We start from the raw sequence: 15,700 nt of genomic DNA on the forward strand, positions 1-15,700 counted from the left end.
GGACCTGCGTACCCTGAACAAGCACCTACACAAGCTGCCGTTCAGGATGCTAACGCAGAAGCGCATTCTGACGTCCGTCAGGCGTCAGGATTGGTTCATGGCGATCGACCTGAAGGACGCGTACTTCCATGTGTCCATCCTCCCTCGTCACCGGCCGTTCCTACGGTTCGCTTTCGAGGGACAGGCATATCAGTACCGCGTCCTCCCATTTGGTCTGTCCCTGTCTCCTCGAGTCTTTACGAAGGTCGTGGAGGCCGCCCTCACTCCCCTAAGGGAGCAGGGGGTGCGCATACTCAACTATCTCGACGACTGGCTCATCTTGGCGCACTCGCGAGATCTGTTGTGTGCACACAGGGACCTGGTGCTCCGGCACCTAGACCATTTGGGGTTACAGGTCAACCGAGAGAAGAGCAAGCTCTCCCCTGTGCAGAGCATCCTTTTCCTCGGTATGGAACTCGACTCTGTCTCCATGTTGGCACGTCTTTCTTCCGAGCGTGCCCAGTCGGTGCTGACCTGCCTGAGGAGCTTCAGGCAGCAGCCAGCGGTCCCCCTGAAACATTTTCAGAGGCTCCTGGGACACATGGCGTCCTCGGCGGGGGTGGTCCCCCTCGGGTTGATGCACATGAGACCGCTACAGCACTGGCTACAGAGCAGAGTTCCTTGGAGTGCGTGGCACTCCGGCAGCAGGCGCGTCCCGATCACGCCCTTCTGCCGGCGCACCCTAACCCCATGGTCTTCAATGACCTTTTTGCGGACAGGGGTCCCTCTTGGGCAGGTTTCGAGGCGCGTCGTGGTGACGACCGACGCCTCCCTGCAGGGTTGGGGTGCTGTGTGCAACGGGCACGCAGTGTCGGGTCTCTGGACGGGCCCCCGCCTGCGCTGGCATATCAATCGCCTAGAGTTGTTGGCGGTGCTGCTTGCACTGAGGAGGTTCCTTCCCCTCGTGCAGGACAAGCACGTGCTGGTCCGGTCGGACAGCACGACTGCTGTGGCGTATATCAACCGACAGGGTGGTATTCGTTCACGGCAGCTATCGCAACTCGCCCGACGCCTCCTCCTGTGGAGCCAGCAGGTGACGAAGTCCCTGTTAGCCACTCACATCCCGGGCGACCTGAACCAGACAGCCGATGCGCTCTCTCGTCAGTCGACGCCCCGTGGAGAGTGGCGGCTCCACCCCCGCGCAGTCCAGCTCATTTGGGTGCAGTTCGGGCAGGCACAGGTGGACCTGTTCGCCTCCCTGGACACCACCCATTGCCCGCTTTGGTACTCCCTGACCGAGGCCCCCCTCGGCACGGATGCTTTGGCGCACAGCTGGCCGCGGGACAAGCGGAAGTACGCCTTCCCCCCAGTGAGCCTCATTGCACACGTCCTGTGCAAGGTCAGGGAAGAGGAGCATCAAGTGCTACTAGTTGCGCCTTACTGGCCCAACCGGACTTGGTTCTCGGAGCTAATGCTCCTGACGACAACTCCCCCCTGGCCGATTCCCCTGACGAAGGACCTTCTTTCTCAGGGGAAGGGCACGTTGTGGCATCCGAGACCAGACCTCTGGAACCTCCATGTCTGGCCCCTGGACGGGACGAGGAGATCCTGAGTGGTCTACCCCCAGCGGTGGTAGAGACCATTGTTCAGGCAAGGGCCCCGGCCACGAGGCGGTTATACGCTTTTAAGTGGCGCCTCTTCTCGTCCTGGTGTTCTTCTCGTGGAGAAGACCCACGGATATGCTCGATCGGGAGCGTGCTGTCCTTCCTGCAGTCGAGACTCGAGAACAATCTCTCCCCTTCCACGCTGAAAGTGTATGTAGCCGCAATTGCCGCTCATCACGAACCAGTTAGTGGGAAGTCTCTGGGACAGCACGACCTGGTCATTAGGTTCCTGAGGGGCGCGAGAAGGCTGAATCCGGCCCGTCCGCGCTCCGTTCCCTCTTGGGACCTCAATGTGGTCCTGGCGGGCCTCCAGAGGCCCCCCTTCGAGCCCCTCGGAGATGCCGCTCTTTCTCATCTCTCGATGAAGACGGCTCTTCTAGTGGCGCTCGCTTCCATCAAGAGGGTAGGGGACCTACAAGCATTTTCCGTGGCCACGGATTGCCTAGAGTTCGGGCCTGGTCAATCTCACGTTATCCTGAGACCCCGGCCTGGCTACGTGCCCAAAGTTCCCACCACTCCCTTCCGGGACCAGGTGGTGAACCTGCAGGCGCTCCCTTCTGGGGAGGAAGACCCAACCCCTTCCGTGTTGTGTCCAGTACGCGCGCTGCGCCTCTACTTGGACCGCACGCAGAGCTTCAGGAGCTCTGACCAGCTCTTTGTCTGTTTTGGAGGTCAGCACAAGGGGAGAGCTGTCTCCAAACAGAGGTTGGCGCACTGGATCGTGGACGCCATCACTATGGCTTACCGATCACAGGATCTCCCGTGCCCGCTTGCAGTGAGGGCACACTCCACCAGGGGTGTGGCCTCCTCGTGGGCACTGGCGCAGGGCGCCCCTCTGGCGGACATATGTAGAGCTACGGGTTGGGCTACGCCCAGCACCTTCGCGAGGTTTTACAGCCTCCGCGTGGAACCGGTATTTGCCAGAGTCTTACGAGACACCGCCAGGTAAGTTCCGGCAGCCGGTGGGCGTACGCCTGCGATAGCACCCCTCCATAGGTGAGACGTGGTGCTATCCAGCCTCCCCTCTTCCCCCCACGTGGGCGAAGAGTAGGCATTCCATCCATCACTAAGCACTCCTCGGCGGCGGGCTCGGCGGAGCAGCCCTGCCCCCCTTGGCCTGTTTTTGAGCCTTAGCAGTGACTCAAACAAGGCCTAGTGCTCCACACGTAGTAACCCCCCCACAGGGCGGTTCCGTCTGTAGTCTTCTCGTGAATGGCTCTCAATCGATGGCCCATGACCTCTCCCAGGTATACTTCACCTGCTCGCGACACCATCTCGTGTCTCCATGTCTCCCACGTGCTCTCCCCTATCCGGTGAGACCGTGTGTGAATCTCCACTAAGCTCCTCCCTGCGGTAGGAAGTGGTCTCCGTAGCGCGTTCCCTCAGGGGGAATCACGCTTCCCAGTGGCCCTTACGGTGCCGGGCGGCTTCTCGCTGTTAAGAGAACTAGGCCGCCGTCCGTGACGGCCGGAGGAAGGGGCTCCCATCTTGTAGGTAAGCTCTGGACCCCTTCCCTTCCACTGGAAGGTTGCAATTCATGCTAGCGCCCACGTTTTGACACGCCCAGGCCAGTCAACGTCGCTTCGCGAGGAATTGTGACGCGGCACAGCGCTGTGGCGTTTTCCGAGGAACCCCATTCTGTCGACACAACGTCGAGAGACCGACAGAAAGGGAACATCTCGGTTACGTATGTAACCTCCGTTCCCTGATGGAGGGAACGAGACGTTGTGTCCTTCATGCCACAACGCTGGCCGCCCGCTGCAGCAGTCGGGGCAAGATCCTCAGGCTCCTCAGCACAAAAGGTGAATGAATGCGGCACGCCGGCTCCCTTTTATACCCGGATATCCGGGGGCGGAGTCCGGCATGCAAATTTCATTCGCCAATTTTCATTGGCCTGTTCAAGTCAGTCAGAGAAGGTAGGTTCTCAAGTCAAACCCCATTCTGTCGACACAACGTCTCGTTCCCTCCATCAGGGAACGGAGGTTACATACGTAACCGAGACGTTTTCTACATCTTGCTGTAATAGAATGATTTGTGCATCAATAAGCTGGTGTATTATGTTGACAGCCCCTGTGTGTACATACTTTGACTGCTCGTATGTACAACAAGCTACTATTAAGGGACGGACATATAATATTTCAACAGCAGTTCTTCAGACCCATTCTCTACTTCAGTGCTCGCCAGTGGGTGAAAAACAAATCCACATTCACTTTGCTTTTACAACGACTTTTATCTACCTGACATTGTGTCTCGCAACATTTGCATATTTAGTGCTGCATAAATCATAAATACTTAAAGCAAAACAAGCCACAGACACACCTCACCCCCACACACTTCTAGTGCATCATATCAGGATACATTTTTGCCCATATTTGATTTATTTATTGAAAATCCTATTTATTGAAATGTGCATACACATTTCTGGTTGTAATTATGCACAATTCATCTATGTATTTTAATTTAAAGAAATCAGACAACATTTGTCCAAAAGCACTTCTTGTTTAAGTTTCTTTATTTATTATAACAATGTTTAATGTTGCATATTTAATTAAATATTAAATTGACATCAGGATGTAGTTTTACTGCTGGCAAAAAAACAAACATGTTTAATCCACTTCTGTTTACCTTTAGGTATGAGTCCTTATGATCTTCTCGCCAGGCACATGGTCACAGAGCTCAACGCAGTCATTGTATCTGTAGAGTGAGTATTCATTGTTTTTCATTAGTGCATTAAATATATCACTGTCTTGTGATGATCACCAGCACAAATATAAATGTATACTTTTTATTACATGGTCACTCAGCAGCCCCAAATCGAACTCAAAAAATATTTTTAGTTCAAGACAAATAGAAACAGAAGTACCAAGAACTTAACCTTATTTCTTTGACATATTAAAATAAAAGGATGCCTTATTACTGCTTTCTACAACTAACACCATACGGTAATTTTAACCCTACAGAAGCATGTCAAATTATTGTATGCACAGATTAGATTTAGATTTAATTTTATTGTCATTACACAGTGCAGGATATACAGTTTGAATAAATACAGAAAACAATATTAGGAAAATATTATACAGTGGGTATGTTCTTATGAAAAAATGACAGTAGGTTTGTACTATGAACAATATATACAGAAGGCTATTTACTATGAACATTAATGTACTGGTGGCTATGAACAGATAATAATTTAGAGTAAACAATAGTGCAAGTGACTTAAGTGTGCATAAATTATTGACATTAGCTATTATTTTCAGCATATTTCAGATGTGCAAGTAAGCAGTATAGAGTGCAAATGATGCTGTGCGTGTGTAAACAGTCCAGTAGAGCAGATAACATGAAGTACTGGTGTGTACAGTTCAGTCATGCATGGCAGGCCTGCAGTGCAATGTAAACAATGTTTTACAGCATTAAAGTTAAAGGTATGAGGGGTAGTGGAATCAGTGGGGGGCAGAGTTCAATAATGAAACAGCTCTGGGAAAAAAAGCTGTTTCTTAGTCTGCTGGTTCTTGTCCGGAGGCACCGGAAGCACCTACCGGAAGGCAGGAGAGTAAACAGTCTATGAGCAGGGTGAGAGGAGTCCTTGAGAATGCTGCGAGCTCGACGCAGACAGCGTTTCTTCTGGATGTCCTCAATGGGAGAAAGTGTAGTCCCTGTGATGCGCTGGGCTGTTTTCACCACCCGCTGCAGTGCCTTGCGCTCAGCAACAGAACAGATCCCGTACCAGACTGTGACACAGTTGGTCAGGATGCTCTCTATCGTGCAGCGATAGAAGTTCACCAGGATAGTTGAAGACAGTTGTCTTCTTCAGTGTCCTCAGAAAGAAGAGACGCTGGTGAGCCTTCTTGACCAGGCATGATGTGTTGGTGGTCCAGGACAGGTCCTCCGAAATATGAGTCCCCAGGAACTTGAAACTGGAAACACGTTCAACAGCCATCCCATTAATGTGGATGGAGTCGTGTGTGCCTCCTTTCGCCTTCCCTTTAGTCCACGATGATCTCCTTTGTCTTGGAGGTGGTAAGGAGCAGGTTGTTGTCTGAGCACCATATGGCCAGGTGCCGGATCTCCTCCCTATATGCAGTCTCATCGTTGTTGCTGATGAGACCAATCACCATTGTATCGTCTGCAAACTTTGAGTTAGATCCGTTCACAGGCCTGTAGTCGAGTGTGAAAAGGGAGTAGAGAAAGGGGCTCAATATGCAGCCCTATGGTACACCAGTGTTGAGGGTGGTGGTGGGGGAGCAGATGTGGCCTAACCTAACAAGCTGAGGCATGTTCATTTACATTTATTAATTTGGCAGACGCTTACAAGTAGTTTATTTACAGTGACACATTACTGCAGAGCAATCATGGTTAAGGTGCCTTGCTCAAGGGCACTTCAGTCATGACCTGCTGACACTGAGATGTTCGTCAGGAAGTCCATAATCCAATTGCAGATAAAGTTGTTAATGCCTAGGTTTCCAAGTTTGATGATTAGCTTGGAAGGGATGACGGTATTGAAAGCAGAGCTGAAGTCTACAAACAGCATGCGTGCATAAGTGTCCTTATTGTCCAGATGTGTGAGCACAGAGTGCAGCGCCATAGACACTGCATCATCTGTGCTCCTATTGTTACGATAGGCAAATTGGTATGGGTCCAGTGTGGGTGGTAGAGAGTCCTTTAGGTGTGCCAGGACAAGCCGCTCAAAGCACTTCATAACAATGGGTATGAGTGCTACTGGGCGATAGTCGTTCAGGCACACCAGGTTAGAATGTTTTGGAATGGGCACAATGGAGGTGGATTTAAAACATGCTGGAACCGCTGCTTGGGCGAGGGACAGGTTGAAGTTGTCCGTGAAGACCCCAGTGAGCTGCTCCACACATGCCCGGAGTACGGGACCAGGGATGCCATCTGGGCCAGCAGCCTTGCGCGCATTGATCCGGCTTAGTGCAGTGTAAACATCAGTGGAGTTAAGTGTGATGATTGGGTGGTCAGCAGAGGGTGTGAGCTTGGTAGCTGTTTTCTTATTGTCTCTCTCAAAGCGAGCATAAAAGTCATTAAGCTCGTTCAGGAAGATGGCATCTGTGGCTATGGGGGTGGAGGGGTTGGGTTTGTAATCACTGATGGCCTGGATGCCCTGCCACATGCGTCGAGGGTCAGAATTGGAAAAACTCTCCTCTAGCTTCAGCTTATAGCAGTGCTTGGCCTTTTTGATGCCCCTCGTCAGATTTGCCCTGGAAGTACTATAGGCCTGTGCATCATCCGATCGGAAGGCAGTGTTACGTGCTTTCAACAGGATGCGCACTTCCTTGTTCATCCATGGCTTCTGATTAGGGTACGTGGTGATCTGCTTCTGAGTTGTGACACTATCAATGGTGGAATTGATGTAATTGAATACAGAGGAGGGGTAACTGTCTATGCTTCTCAGGCCACCAGTGGCTCTCACACGGACAAACAGACTCCAGTCTGTGTGTAGAAACCTTTCCTGGAGTGAAAAGTCTGCTCCCGCAGGCCACACCTTGATGGTCTTCACAGGTCAAGTGAACTGAAAAATGATGTTGACACAGAAACACTACGTAGCTCTCCTGTAGATATAAGGTGCTCTAATAAAAAACATGGGCAATTCTGTGTAAATGTCACCCTAACCATGAAAAAAAAAGTTTTTACCAGAGAGTTTTACTATACTAACAGCACAGATATTAGCATTTCATAAATACCCATGTGAGGTCCCTAAATTATTAAAGCATTTGTTTTGTCACGATCACAGTGGTAAGACACAACGTACAGAGGACCCAGACAGCAGGTGAGGGGCTAACAAGACATTTATTTATTAAGACAAAAAAACCCACGAGGGGTAAAACAAGAACAAGGGTATAAACATAACAGAATCAGGAGAGGAGAGGAGACTCACACGATCACAATGAACCAGCACAGGACAGAAAACACAGGGGCATAATAAAGGGATCAAATCAAGAGTGGAACAGACGAGAGGGCGGGAACAGAGAAGAGACCAGAGAGAGGTTAGGTAAGGCCATAAATGCTTCTCCACATGTGGCAGAATCATGACAATTTTTAGTGCAGGGTTTTTCATAGTCAGTTAAGTGTCATTTTTAGGATCGTCACATACATAACGCTATATATTCTTCATGAATGGGCACTTGACAATTAAAATACAGTAACTATTTTATGATCTGTGAAGAGGCAACGCTTCATTTTTATTAGAAAGAAAAACTGCCCAAAGACTTATGTTTAAAGGCAATTAACAAGGGTTTAGTCAAATATAAACAATTGTTTAAGTATATTGGTAACAAATACATTATCTGAGTGTTAATGTCATATCCATAACGCTGGAATCGCCCAAATGTGGAAATTATGCCAGAAAATGAAAGATATTTGGTGTATTTTCATACATTGTAATCTTGTTGGTCAGAAACAAAACATACATAAATTACAAACATACCTAATGTATGTAATTTACATACATAACTTAATACATACATAACTTATCTACTGCACTGTAACTGTATTAACTGCATCTACTCATCTATTGCACTGTAACCTAATTAACTGCATCAACTCATCTTCTGGACTGCAACCTATTATTAACTCTTATACTGCACCGTATCTTTAATAACCGCATTAACTCATCCACTGCACTTCAACCTTATTAACTGCATTTACTTGTATACTGCACCGTAACTTCAATAACTGCATTAAATCATATACTGCACTGTACCTTTAATAGCTGCATAACTTATCCACTGCACTGTAACTTCAACAACTGCATTAACTCACCTATTGCACTGCAACTTTAATAGCTAATGTCTATCATTTATGCACACTTAAGTCACTTGCACTATTGTTTAATCTAAATTATTATCTGTTCATAGCCACCTGTACATTAATGTTCATAGTGTTAATGTTCATAGTATATAGTCATCTGTATATATTGTTCATAGTACATACCTACTGTCATATTTTCATAGAACATACCTACTATAAAATATTTTTATAACTGTATAATATTTTCTCAATATTGTATTCTGTATTTATTCTAACTGTATATCCTGCACTTGCTAATGTCACTTCTGGTTAGACCTAAACTACATTTCGTTACACTGTACTTGTATATGTGTAATGACAATAAAGTTGAATCTAATCTAATCTAATCTAATAAATTAAGAATTTCCCATATGCTACAGCATATAATGATATTATAGGGAATTTTGTGCATTCGGTTTTATAGCAGGGTCATTTTCACGAAACCATTGAAACATTACGGTAGTAATCATTTTTAAGTATAAAACACAATTCAGAAACACAGAAAAATAATGAATTCCTGTGTTAAAATTATTCTTTGTCTTTATTATAATTCTTTATTTTCCGCTCAAAATCCCATTAAAGTAACGCATCTAGCTATGTATGAGTACACAATATGTTTTAATTTCAATTTAGTAAATGTTCAACTAGATGTTATCCACTAACAGAAAAAACTAATGACATACATGTAACGGGTAGGTTTCCACATTTAAAATGTATACTTTATTAATGTCTAAATCAAAAGGTTTTAATAAAAAGTTGCTTAGACATCATGGCTCAGCTTTCTTTCTAGTGAACCATGCCACGAAATTGACATTTTTAGGCTGTTAGGGTAATGAGATTAAGGGTCTTAATTTTGAAACAAAATAACATAATGTATCGAAACATGACAGACCTTGTTTTTAATGCCTTAAATTGCAGTATCTTATAAAAAATTATGTTTGACATCATGGAAGCCGCTATTTTGTAAGGATTACACAGCAACAGTTTGGGCAGGGCCCTTTTCTCTTCAAACATGACAGTGTCCCTTTGCACAAAGCAAGATTGATTTTGACTGGTGATGAAGAACATGAAGTCCAGATCTGTACCCTCACCTAAGGTGAACACTCAACACCCGAACTGGGGGCCAGAAGCTTTACTCACCCTGCCTTCACCCAGAACCATTGAGAGAGAGGATCTGTGAACACCGTTGCTGTGAAAAAACTGTTCCATTGCAGTGAAAGGAGTCGGCGTGACGCTCTCACCCACTTCACATCCGCACTGCATGCGTATGTGTGAGAGACCGAGAAGCCAAGAACAAGGAAAACAAGCTTTGCTGAAAAAAATGGGTCTTTATTTGAACCCAAGAAAAAAACCTTAAAAAATAAAAGAACAAAAGCCAAGAACAAAAGTTAGACAAAAAACAATCAAACAACTGACCTGCTCAAATGAACAAAGCAAAAGTTTATAAAAGGACGGATGGGCCCATTACAAATTAAGAGGGGAAACAATTTAACTTTACATTCAACAGATAATTTCAAATAAATCTAAATCAAGTAACACAGAAAAATATAGTAAACAAAGATAAGCGAAGCGAAACGTAGTCCAATATAATAAATATACAACTGTATAAATCAATAAATAAAGACATCACCGTTTCTTCCTCCCCCGGCAATTCCAAGCAAATGGTCTGCTCGGGCAGAACAAATATTGCTTAAATTCTGTTCCTGCCCGAACTCCAATCCTCATCGCGCCATGATGCGGCTGCAGCGGACCAGGGGCCTCATTTATAAAACTGTGCGTAGGAACCTTACTAAAAGTGTACGTACGCACAAAAGCCAAAAATGGCGTACGCAAAAAAAAATCAGATTTATAAAACCGTGCGTACGCACACCTGCACGCAATTTTCACTTTATAAATCACAGCCTACCTGATAATTTGCGCACGCAAAAAAAAATCATTTACCGCCCTTTCTCCGCCCACATTCGAATAGTGGAATGCATTGTCGATATAAAAAAGTGGATGAGTAGCAATTTTTTATTACTGAACTCGGACAAAACTGAAGTGTTACTTATCGGACCGAAAACCGCCCTACGTAACAACCAAGAATACTGCTTAACTATTGATGGATGTTCCATAAAACCCTCATCTTCAGCTAAGAATCTTGGCTTTATATTCGATAGTACTCTGTCATTTGAGAACCAGGTCGCCAAAACCTGTAAGATTGCGTTTTTCCATCTTAAAAATATATCTAAATTACGTCATATGCTGTCATCATCAGATGCGGAGAAGCTTATACATGCCTTTATGACATCAAGACTAGATTACTGTAATGCACTATTAGGTGGTTGCCCTGCAGGCCTATTACAAAAACTCCAACTGGTCCAAAATGCGGCAGCTCGAGTTCTTACACGTACAAAAAAGTATGAGCATATTAGCCCGGTTCTGTCAACCTTGCACTGGTTACCTATAAAGCATCGCATAAATTTTAAAATCTTGCTTATTACCTATAAAGCCTTGCATGGTTTAGCTCCTCACTACTTGAGAGAACTTCTTACGTATTATAGTCCATCACGTGCACTACGCTCTCAGGCGTCAGGTCAGTTGGTAATACCTAGAATTTCAAAATCAAGTGCAGGCGGCAGATCCTTTTCCTATCTAGCGCCTAAACTTTGGAACAGTCTTCCCTGCAATGTCCGGGAGGCAGACACACTCTGTCAGTTTAAATCTAGACTAAAGACGCATCTTTTTAATCTTGCATACACTAGATTATCATAATATATGTATTTCAAAGATCTAGGCTGCACTAGTTAGATCAACCGGAACCAGGGACACTTCCAATAACAACTGATGCATTTGTTGCATCAAAGAGTGCAGAACAGTACTCTACTCTCAGCCAGTCTTGTCTCATTGTTCCAAGGTTACAAGAGCGGAGCGGGCAGGGCGCAATCCATTCCTAGACCTGACAAATGCTGGACGAAGGAAGTGACGTCCCTACAAAACTTCAGCCACTATTAGATTATTAATGATAATTTTAAATCTAATTTTTTTTTTATTTTCGCCTTGTTGTGCAAGCACTGTTGAGCTTGTGCAGAGGCTGCAGTTTTTGCCAGAGGGGAACTGGAATCCCCTGGTTAGGCCTGGTTTCCCTCCGAGGTTTTTTTTCTCCTCCAATGGAGTTTTGGGTTCCTCGCCACCGTTTGCATACTGTTTTGCACTGTTTTGCCTGGCCGGGGGGGCTGCTAGAATTTGGTAGTCTTATTTAATTAACACTGCATATAGAAATTTATTGTGTGTCTGATATTTGACCTGTGTTTTGAATTCCATAACCTTTTATGTTTTACTTATAGTCATTTTTTCTTGTACAGCTGCTTTGTAACAATGAAAATTGTAAAAAGCGCTATATAAATAAAGCTGATTTGATTTGATTTGACATTCAACCATATATAGACAATGCAAATTACCTCATTAGCCATGGATATATTAGAGCAAGGAAATTTGTGTTTTTTAAAAACAAAATCATGGCAGCAATGGAGAGCAAGGGCAAGAAGCGAAATTATATATACATATAATTTGCACATTTATTGAATGCACATGTTTGCGATTCACGTAAATGAATTAATCTACATATGGAGCCCTTTACATATGGAGCAATATGAGTGCAGTCGATTGCGCCGATTACATTTGGGAAACCGGACATTGCTGCAAATTGCCCTTTGATATTGGCCTGTCCTCCAACAGTGTAAGGAAACTTTATGTATCGATTGGTCATTTGAATAATCCCTTTCAAAACTGCAGGCATTAATGAGTTTAGGAATGGCTGTGAAATCCAAGACCTATGACAAAGTAATAGGAATGGTAAAATCAATAAGGTTTTGCTTAAAAAAAAGGTACACTTAGTTACCTGTCGCCTATTTCCTGCTGATATGTCCCGGTTGCCAAAAATCCTAAAACTGAAAGTACTTGGGTTGGTACCGGGATGGCGCGGTTCCGTGTTGTTGGTCTTTGTAATGCTGGGCCAAGTTCAGCACACCGATCCAAGATCCTGGCCCTAGGAAATCTAAAGCGGCTTATTAGCCACTCATCATCATGGGCTAGGAAATCCTCACGGTCCCTGAATACTCTTTCCCTCCGAAGTCTGCCATTGGCATAGTCTTCCAGCAGTGCCAGCGCATCCAACATACAATATGCACTTAAATGTTGCTGCAGTAGGCAATTTATGTTTTCAGCGATCAGATTTAATCATTTACACCTTATCACATTAATCACATAATGAGTGATAGGCCTACATCCATTTAAGAATGGAAGTGAAAGAAATAAAATTTACGTAAGTTCCTTTTATGTCTTTAAACTAAACATGCATGTATGTATCTTTAGGACCCATAATGGTGATTTAATGTTATTAAGATGGCTTGAGAAAGCCAACTTACTGAAATCCTATGTAAACTTCTTCTTCTTCTTCTTCTTCTTCTTCTTTTTCTTATTCTTCTGACCCAAAATTTTTCAACTGTAAATCCTCCTAGAGCTTTAACTCTACAAACTCCAAACTCGGGTCAGACCTTCAGACTGTTCTGACTTGGTGTGCTATATCTTTTCAAACTGATTTGATTAAAAATTAATATTAAAAATCATAAAAATCCCATAGACTTACATTGCAGAGTGCTCAAATTGAGCCAAAACAACGGTGGGCCATTAGTGTACAAGCCAAAAACTAAAATCTAAAAACTCCCTGAAGCCCTAGACTCAATTAAACTACCATTCTATCTCTCTATCTCTCTATCTCTCTATCTCTCTATCTCTCTATCTCTCTATCTCTATCTCTATCTCTATCTCTATCTCTATCTCTATCTCTATCTCTATCTCTATCTCTATCTCTATCTCTCTATCTCTCTATCTCTCTCTCTCTCTCTCTCTCTCTCTCTCTCTCTCTCTCTCTCTCTCTCTCTCTCTCTCTCACTCTCTCACTCTCTCACTCACTCACTCACTCACTCACTCACTCACTCACTCACTCACTCACTCACTCACTCACTCACTAGAAAACTTTTTTTCTAGTTTGTATTTTTTGTTGTAACCGGGACCTATGAGAAACTTGTAAATATTGTAAATATAGAAATATGTCAAACTTAATTTTGCCATTTTCGAAAGGGTTAATTCCCTTTATCCACAGTCAGTTCCTCAACTCACCATCAGTGTCGCCAAACTGCTTTGTCTTCAAAATGTGCGTACGCATGGGTCAGAGTTTGCGTGGAGGTGCGCATATTTTCACGTCAAGTTTTTCTTTATAAATCCCTGAGATTAACAGGGCGTGGACAATGAGTTGTGCCGCATGCTCAGTGAGATCAGAGGGTCTGACCTTTCTAATGTTAAATAAGGCATATTAACATGCTGTCTTTGCAAAGTGATCATTGAAGGACAGCTGTTCATCAAATATGGCTGCCAATGCTCTCCCCACATGCTGCTCCCACTCCACATAGACGGATTCACTTTGCTATCTTAATATAACGGTAATTAAAACAAATGAACTTTATTAGAAATCTTTGTGAAACGAACTCCAAAATGAAATTCTTATTGCCAGACCAGACCACTGCTGTCTAAAAGGTTTCCAACTGAGGCTAAATGTTCTGCTGTTTGCAAACTCTTTCAGGAATACAAAGATGCATTTGCAAGTCTTCATAAATTGTATGTATCTGCAATGGTCATGAGTTTCTCTACTGCTTCATGTGAGACCTCATTCTCTACTCTGGCAAGATTTACACCATTGCGCCGAACAATGCTTCATGAGGAAAAAAAACCTTTGTGACAGAATTCTCTTAAATGATCAGAAAATGATATGAATAGCTCATTTTTACGTTTTCATACAATCTAAAGTTACTTGATTGATCTGTTGTGGGCTAAAAATAATTATATAAAAAAAACTATATACACTCACCTAAAGGATTATTAGGAACACCATATTAATACTGTGTTTGACCCCCTTTCACCTTAAATAGAACTGCCTTAATTCTATGTGTCATTGATTCAACAAGGTGGTGAAAGCATTCTTTAGAAATGTGGGCCCATATTGATAGGATAGCATCTTGCAGTAGATGGAGATCTGTGCAATGCACATCCAGGGCACGAAGCTCCCGTTCCACCACATCCCAAAGATGCTCTATTGGGTTGAGATCTGGTGACTGTGGGGGCCATTTTAGTACAGTGGACTCATTGGCATGTTCAAGAAACCAATTTGAAATGAGTCGAGCTTTGTGACATGTTGCATTATCCTGCTGGAAGTAGCCATCAGAGGATGGGTACATGGTGGTCATAAAGGGATGGAGGTGGTCAGAAACAATGCTCAGGTAGGCCGTGGCATTTAAACGATGCCCAATTGGAACACAATTGGACCCCACAACATTACACCACCACCAGCAGCCTGCACAGTGGTAACAAGGCATGATGGATCCATGTTCTCATTCTGTTTACGCCAAATTCTGACTCTACCATCTGAATGACTCAACAGAAATCGAGACTCATCAGACCAGGCAACATTTTTCCAGTCTTCAACTGTCCAATTTTGGTGAGCTTGTGCAAATTGTAGCCTCTTTTTCCTATTTGTAGTGGAAATTAGTTGTACCCGTTGGGTTCTTCTGCTGTTGTAGCCCATCCACCTCAAGGTTGTGCGTGTTGTGGCTTCACAAATGCTTTGCTGCATAACTCAGTTATAACGAGTGGATATTTCAGTCAAAGTTGCTCTTCTATCAGCTTGAATCAGTCGGCCCATTCTCCTCTGACCTCTAGCATCAAACAAGGCATGTTCGCCCACAGGACAGCCGCATACTGGATGTTTTTCCCTTTTCACACCATTCTTTGTAAACCCTAGAAATGGTTGTGCTCAAATCCCAGTAACTGAGCAGATTGTGAAATACTCAAACCGGCCCGTCTGGCACCAACAACCATGCCACGCTCGAAATTGCTTAGATAACCTTTCTTTCCAATTCTGACATACAGTTTTGAGTTCAGGAGATTGGCTTGACCAGGGCAACACCCCTAAATGCATTGAAACAACTGCCATGTGATTGGTTTATTAGATCACAATTGCATTAATGAGAAATTGAACAGGTGTTCATAATAATCCGTTAGGTGAGTGTATACATATGAATGTAAAAATACAAATGTTATACAATATAAATACTAGACGCAAGAATAATTCAAAAAGCTAAATAGTTATTTCGTAAATAGTTTGTTTATAGTAGTTTAGGGCAAAGAATATACTGTATATATAGTTACCACCCTTCCGCCCA

General features: G+C 44.2%; 1 protein-coding gene across 1 annotated transcript in view; it reads left to right on the forward strand.

Moving 5' to 3' along the window:
- The window catches only part of aadac (arylacetamide deacetylase), a 68,493-nt gene that overhangs the window by 16,495 nt on the left and 36,298 nt on the right, over nucleotides 1-15,700 (forward strand). Inside the window, exon 4 of the mRNA XM_079481088.1 lies at nucleotides 4,275-4,344. Within this exon, the coding sequence (XP_079337214.1) occupies nucleotides 4,275-4,344 (70 nt within the window). The remainder of the gene's footprint in view (nucleotides 1-4,274; nucleotides 4,345-15,700) is intronic.

The sequence above is a fragment of the Barbatula barbatula genome (genome assembly GCF_947034865.1).
Source record: "Barbatula barbatula genome assembly, chromosome: 19".
Lineage (NCBI taxonomy): Eukaryota > Metazoa > Chordata > Actinopteri > Cypriniformes > Nemacheilidae > Barbatula > Barbatula barbatula.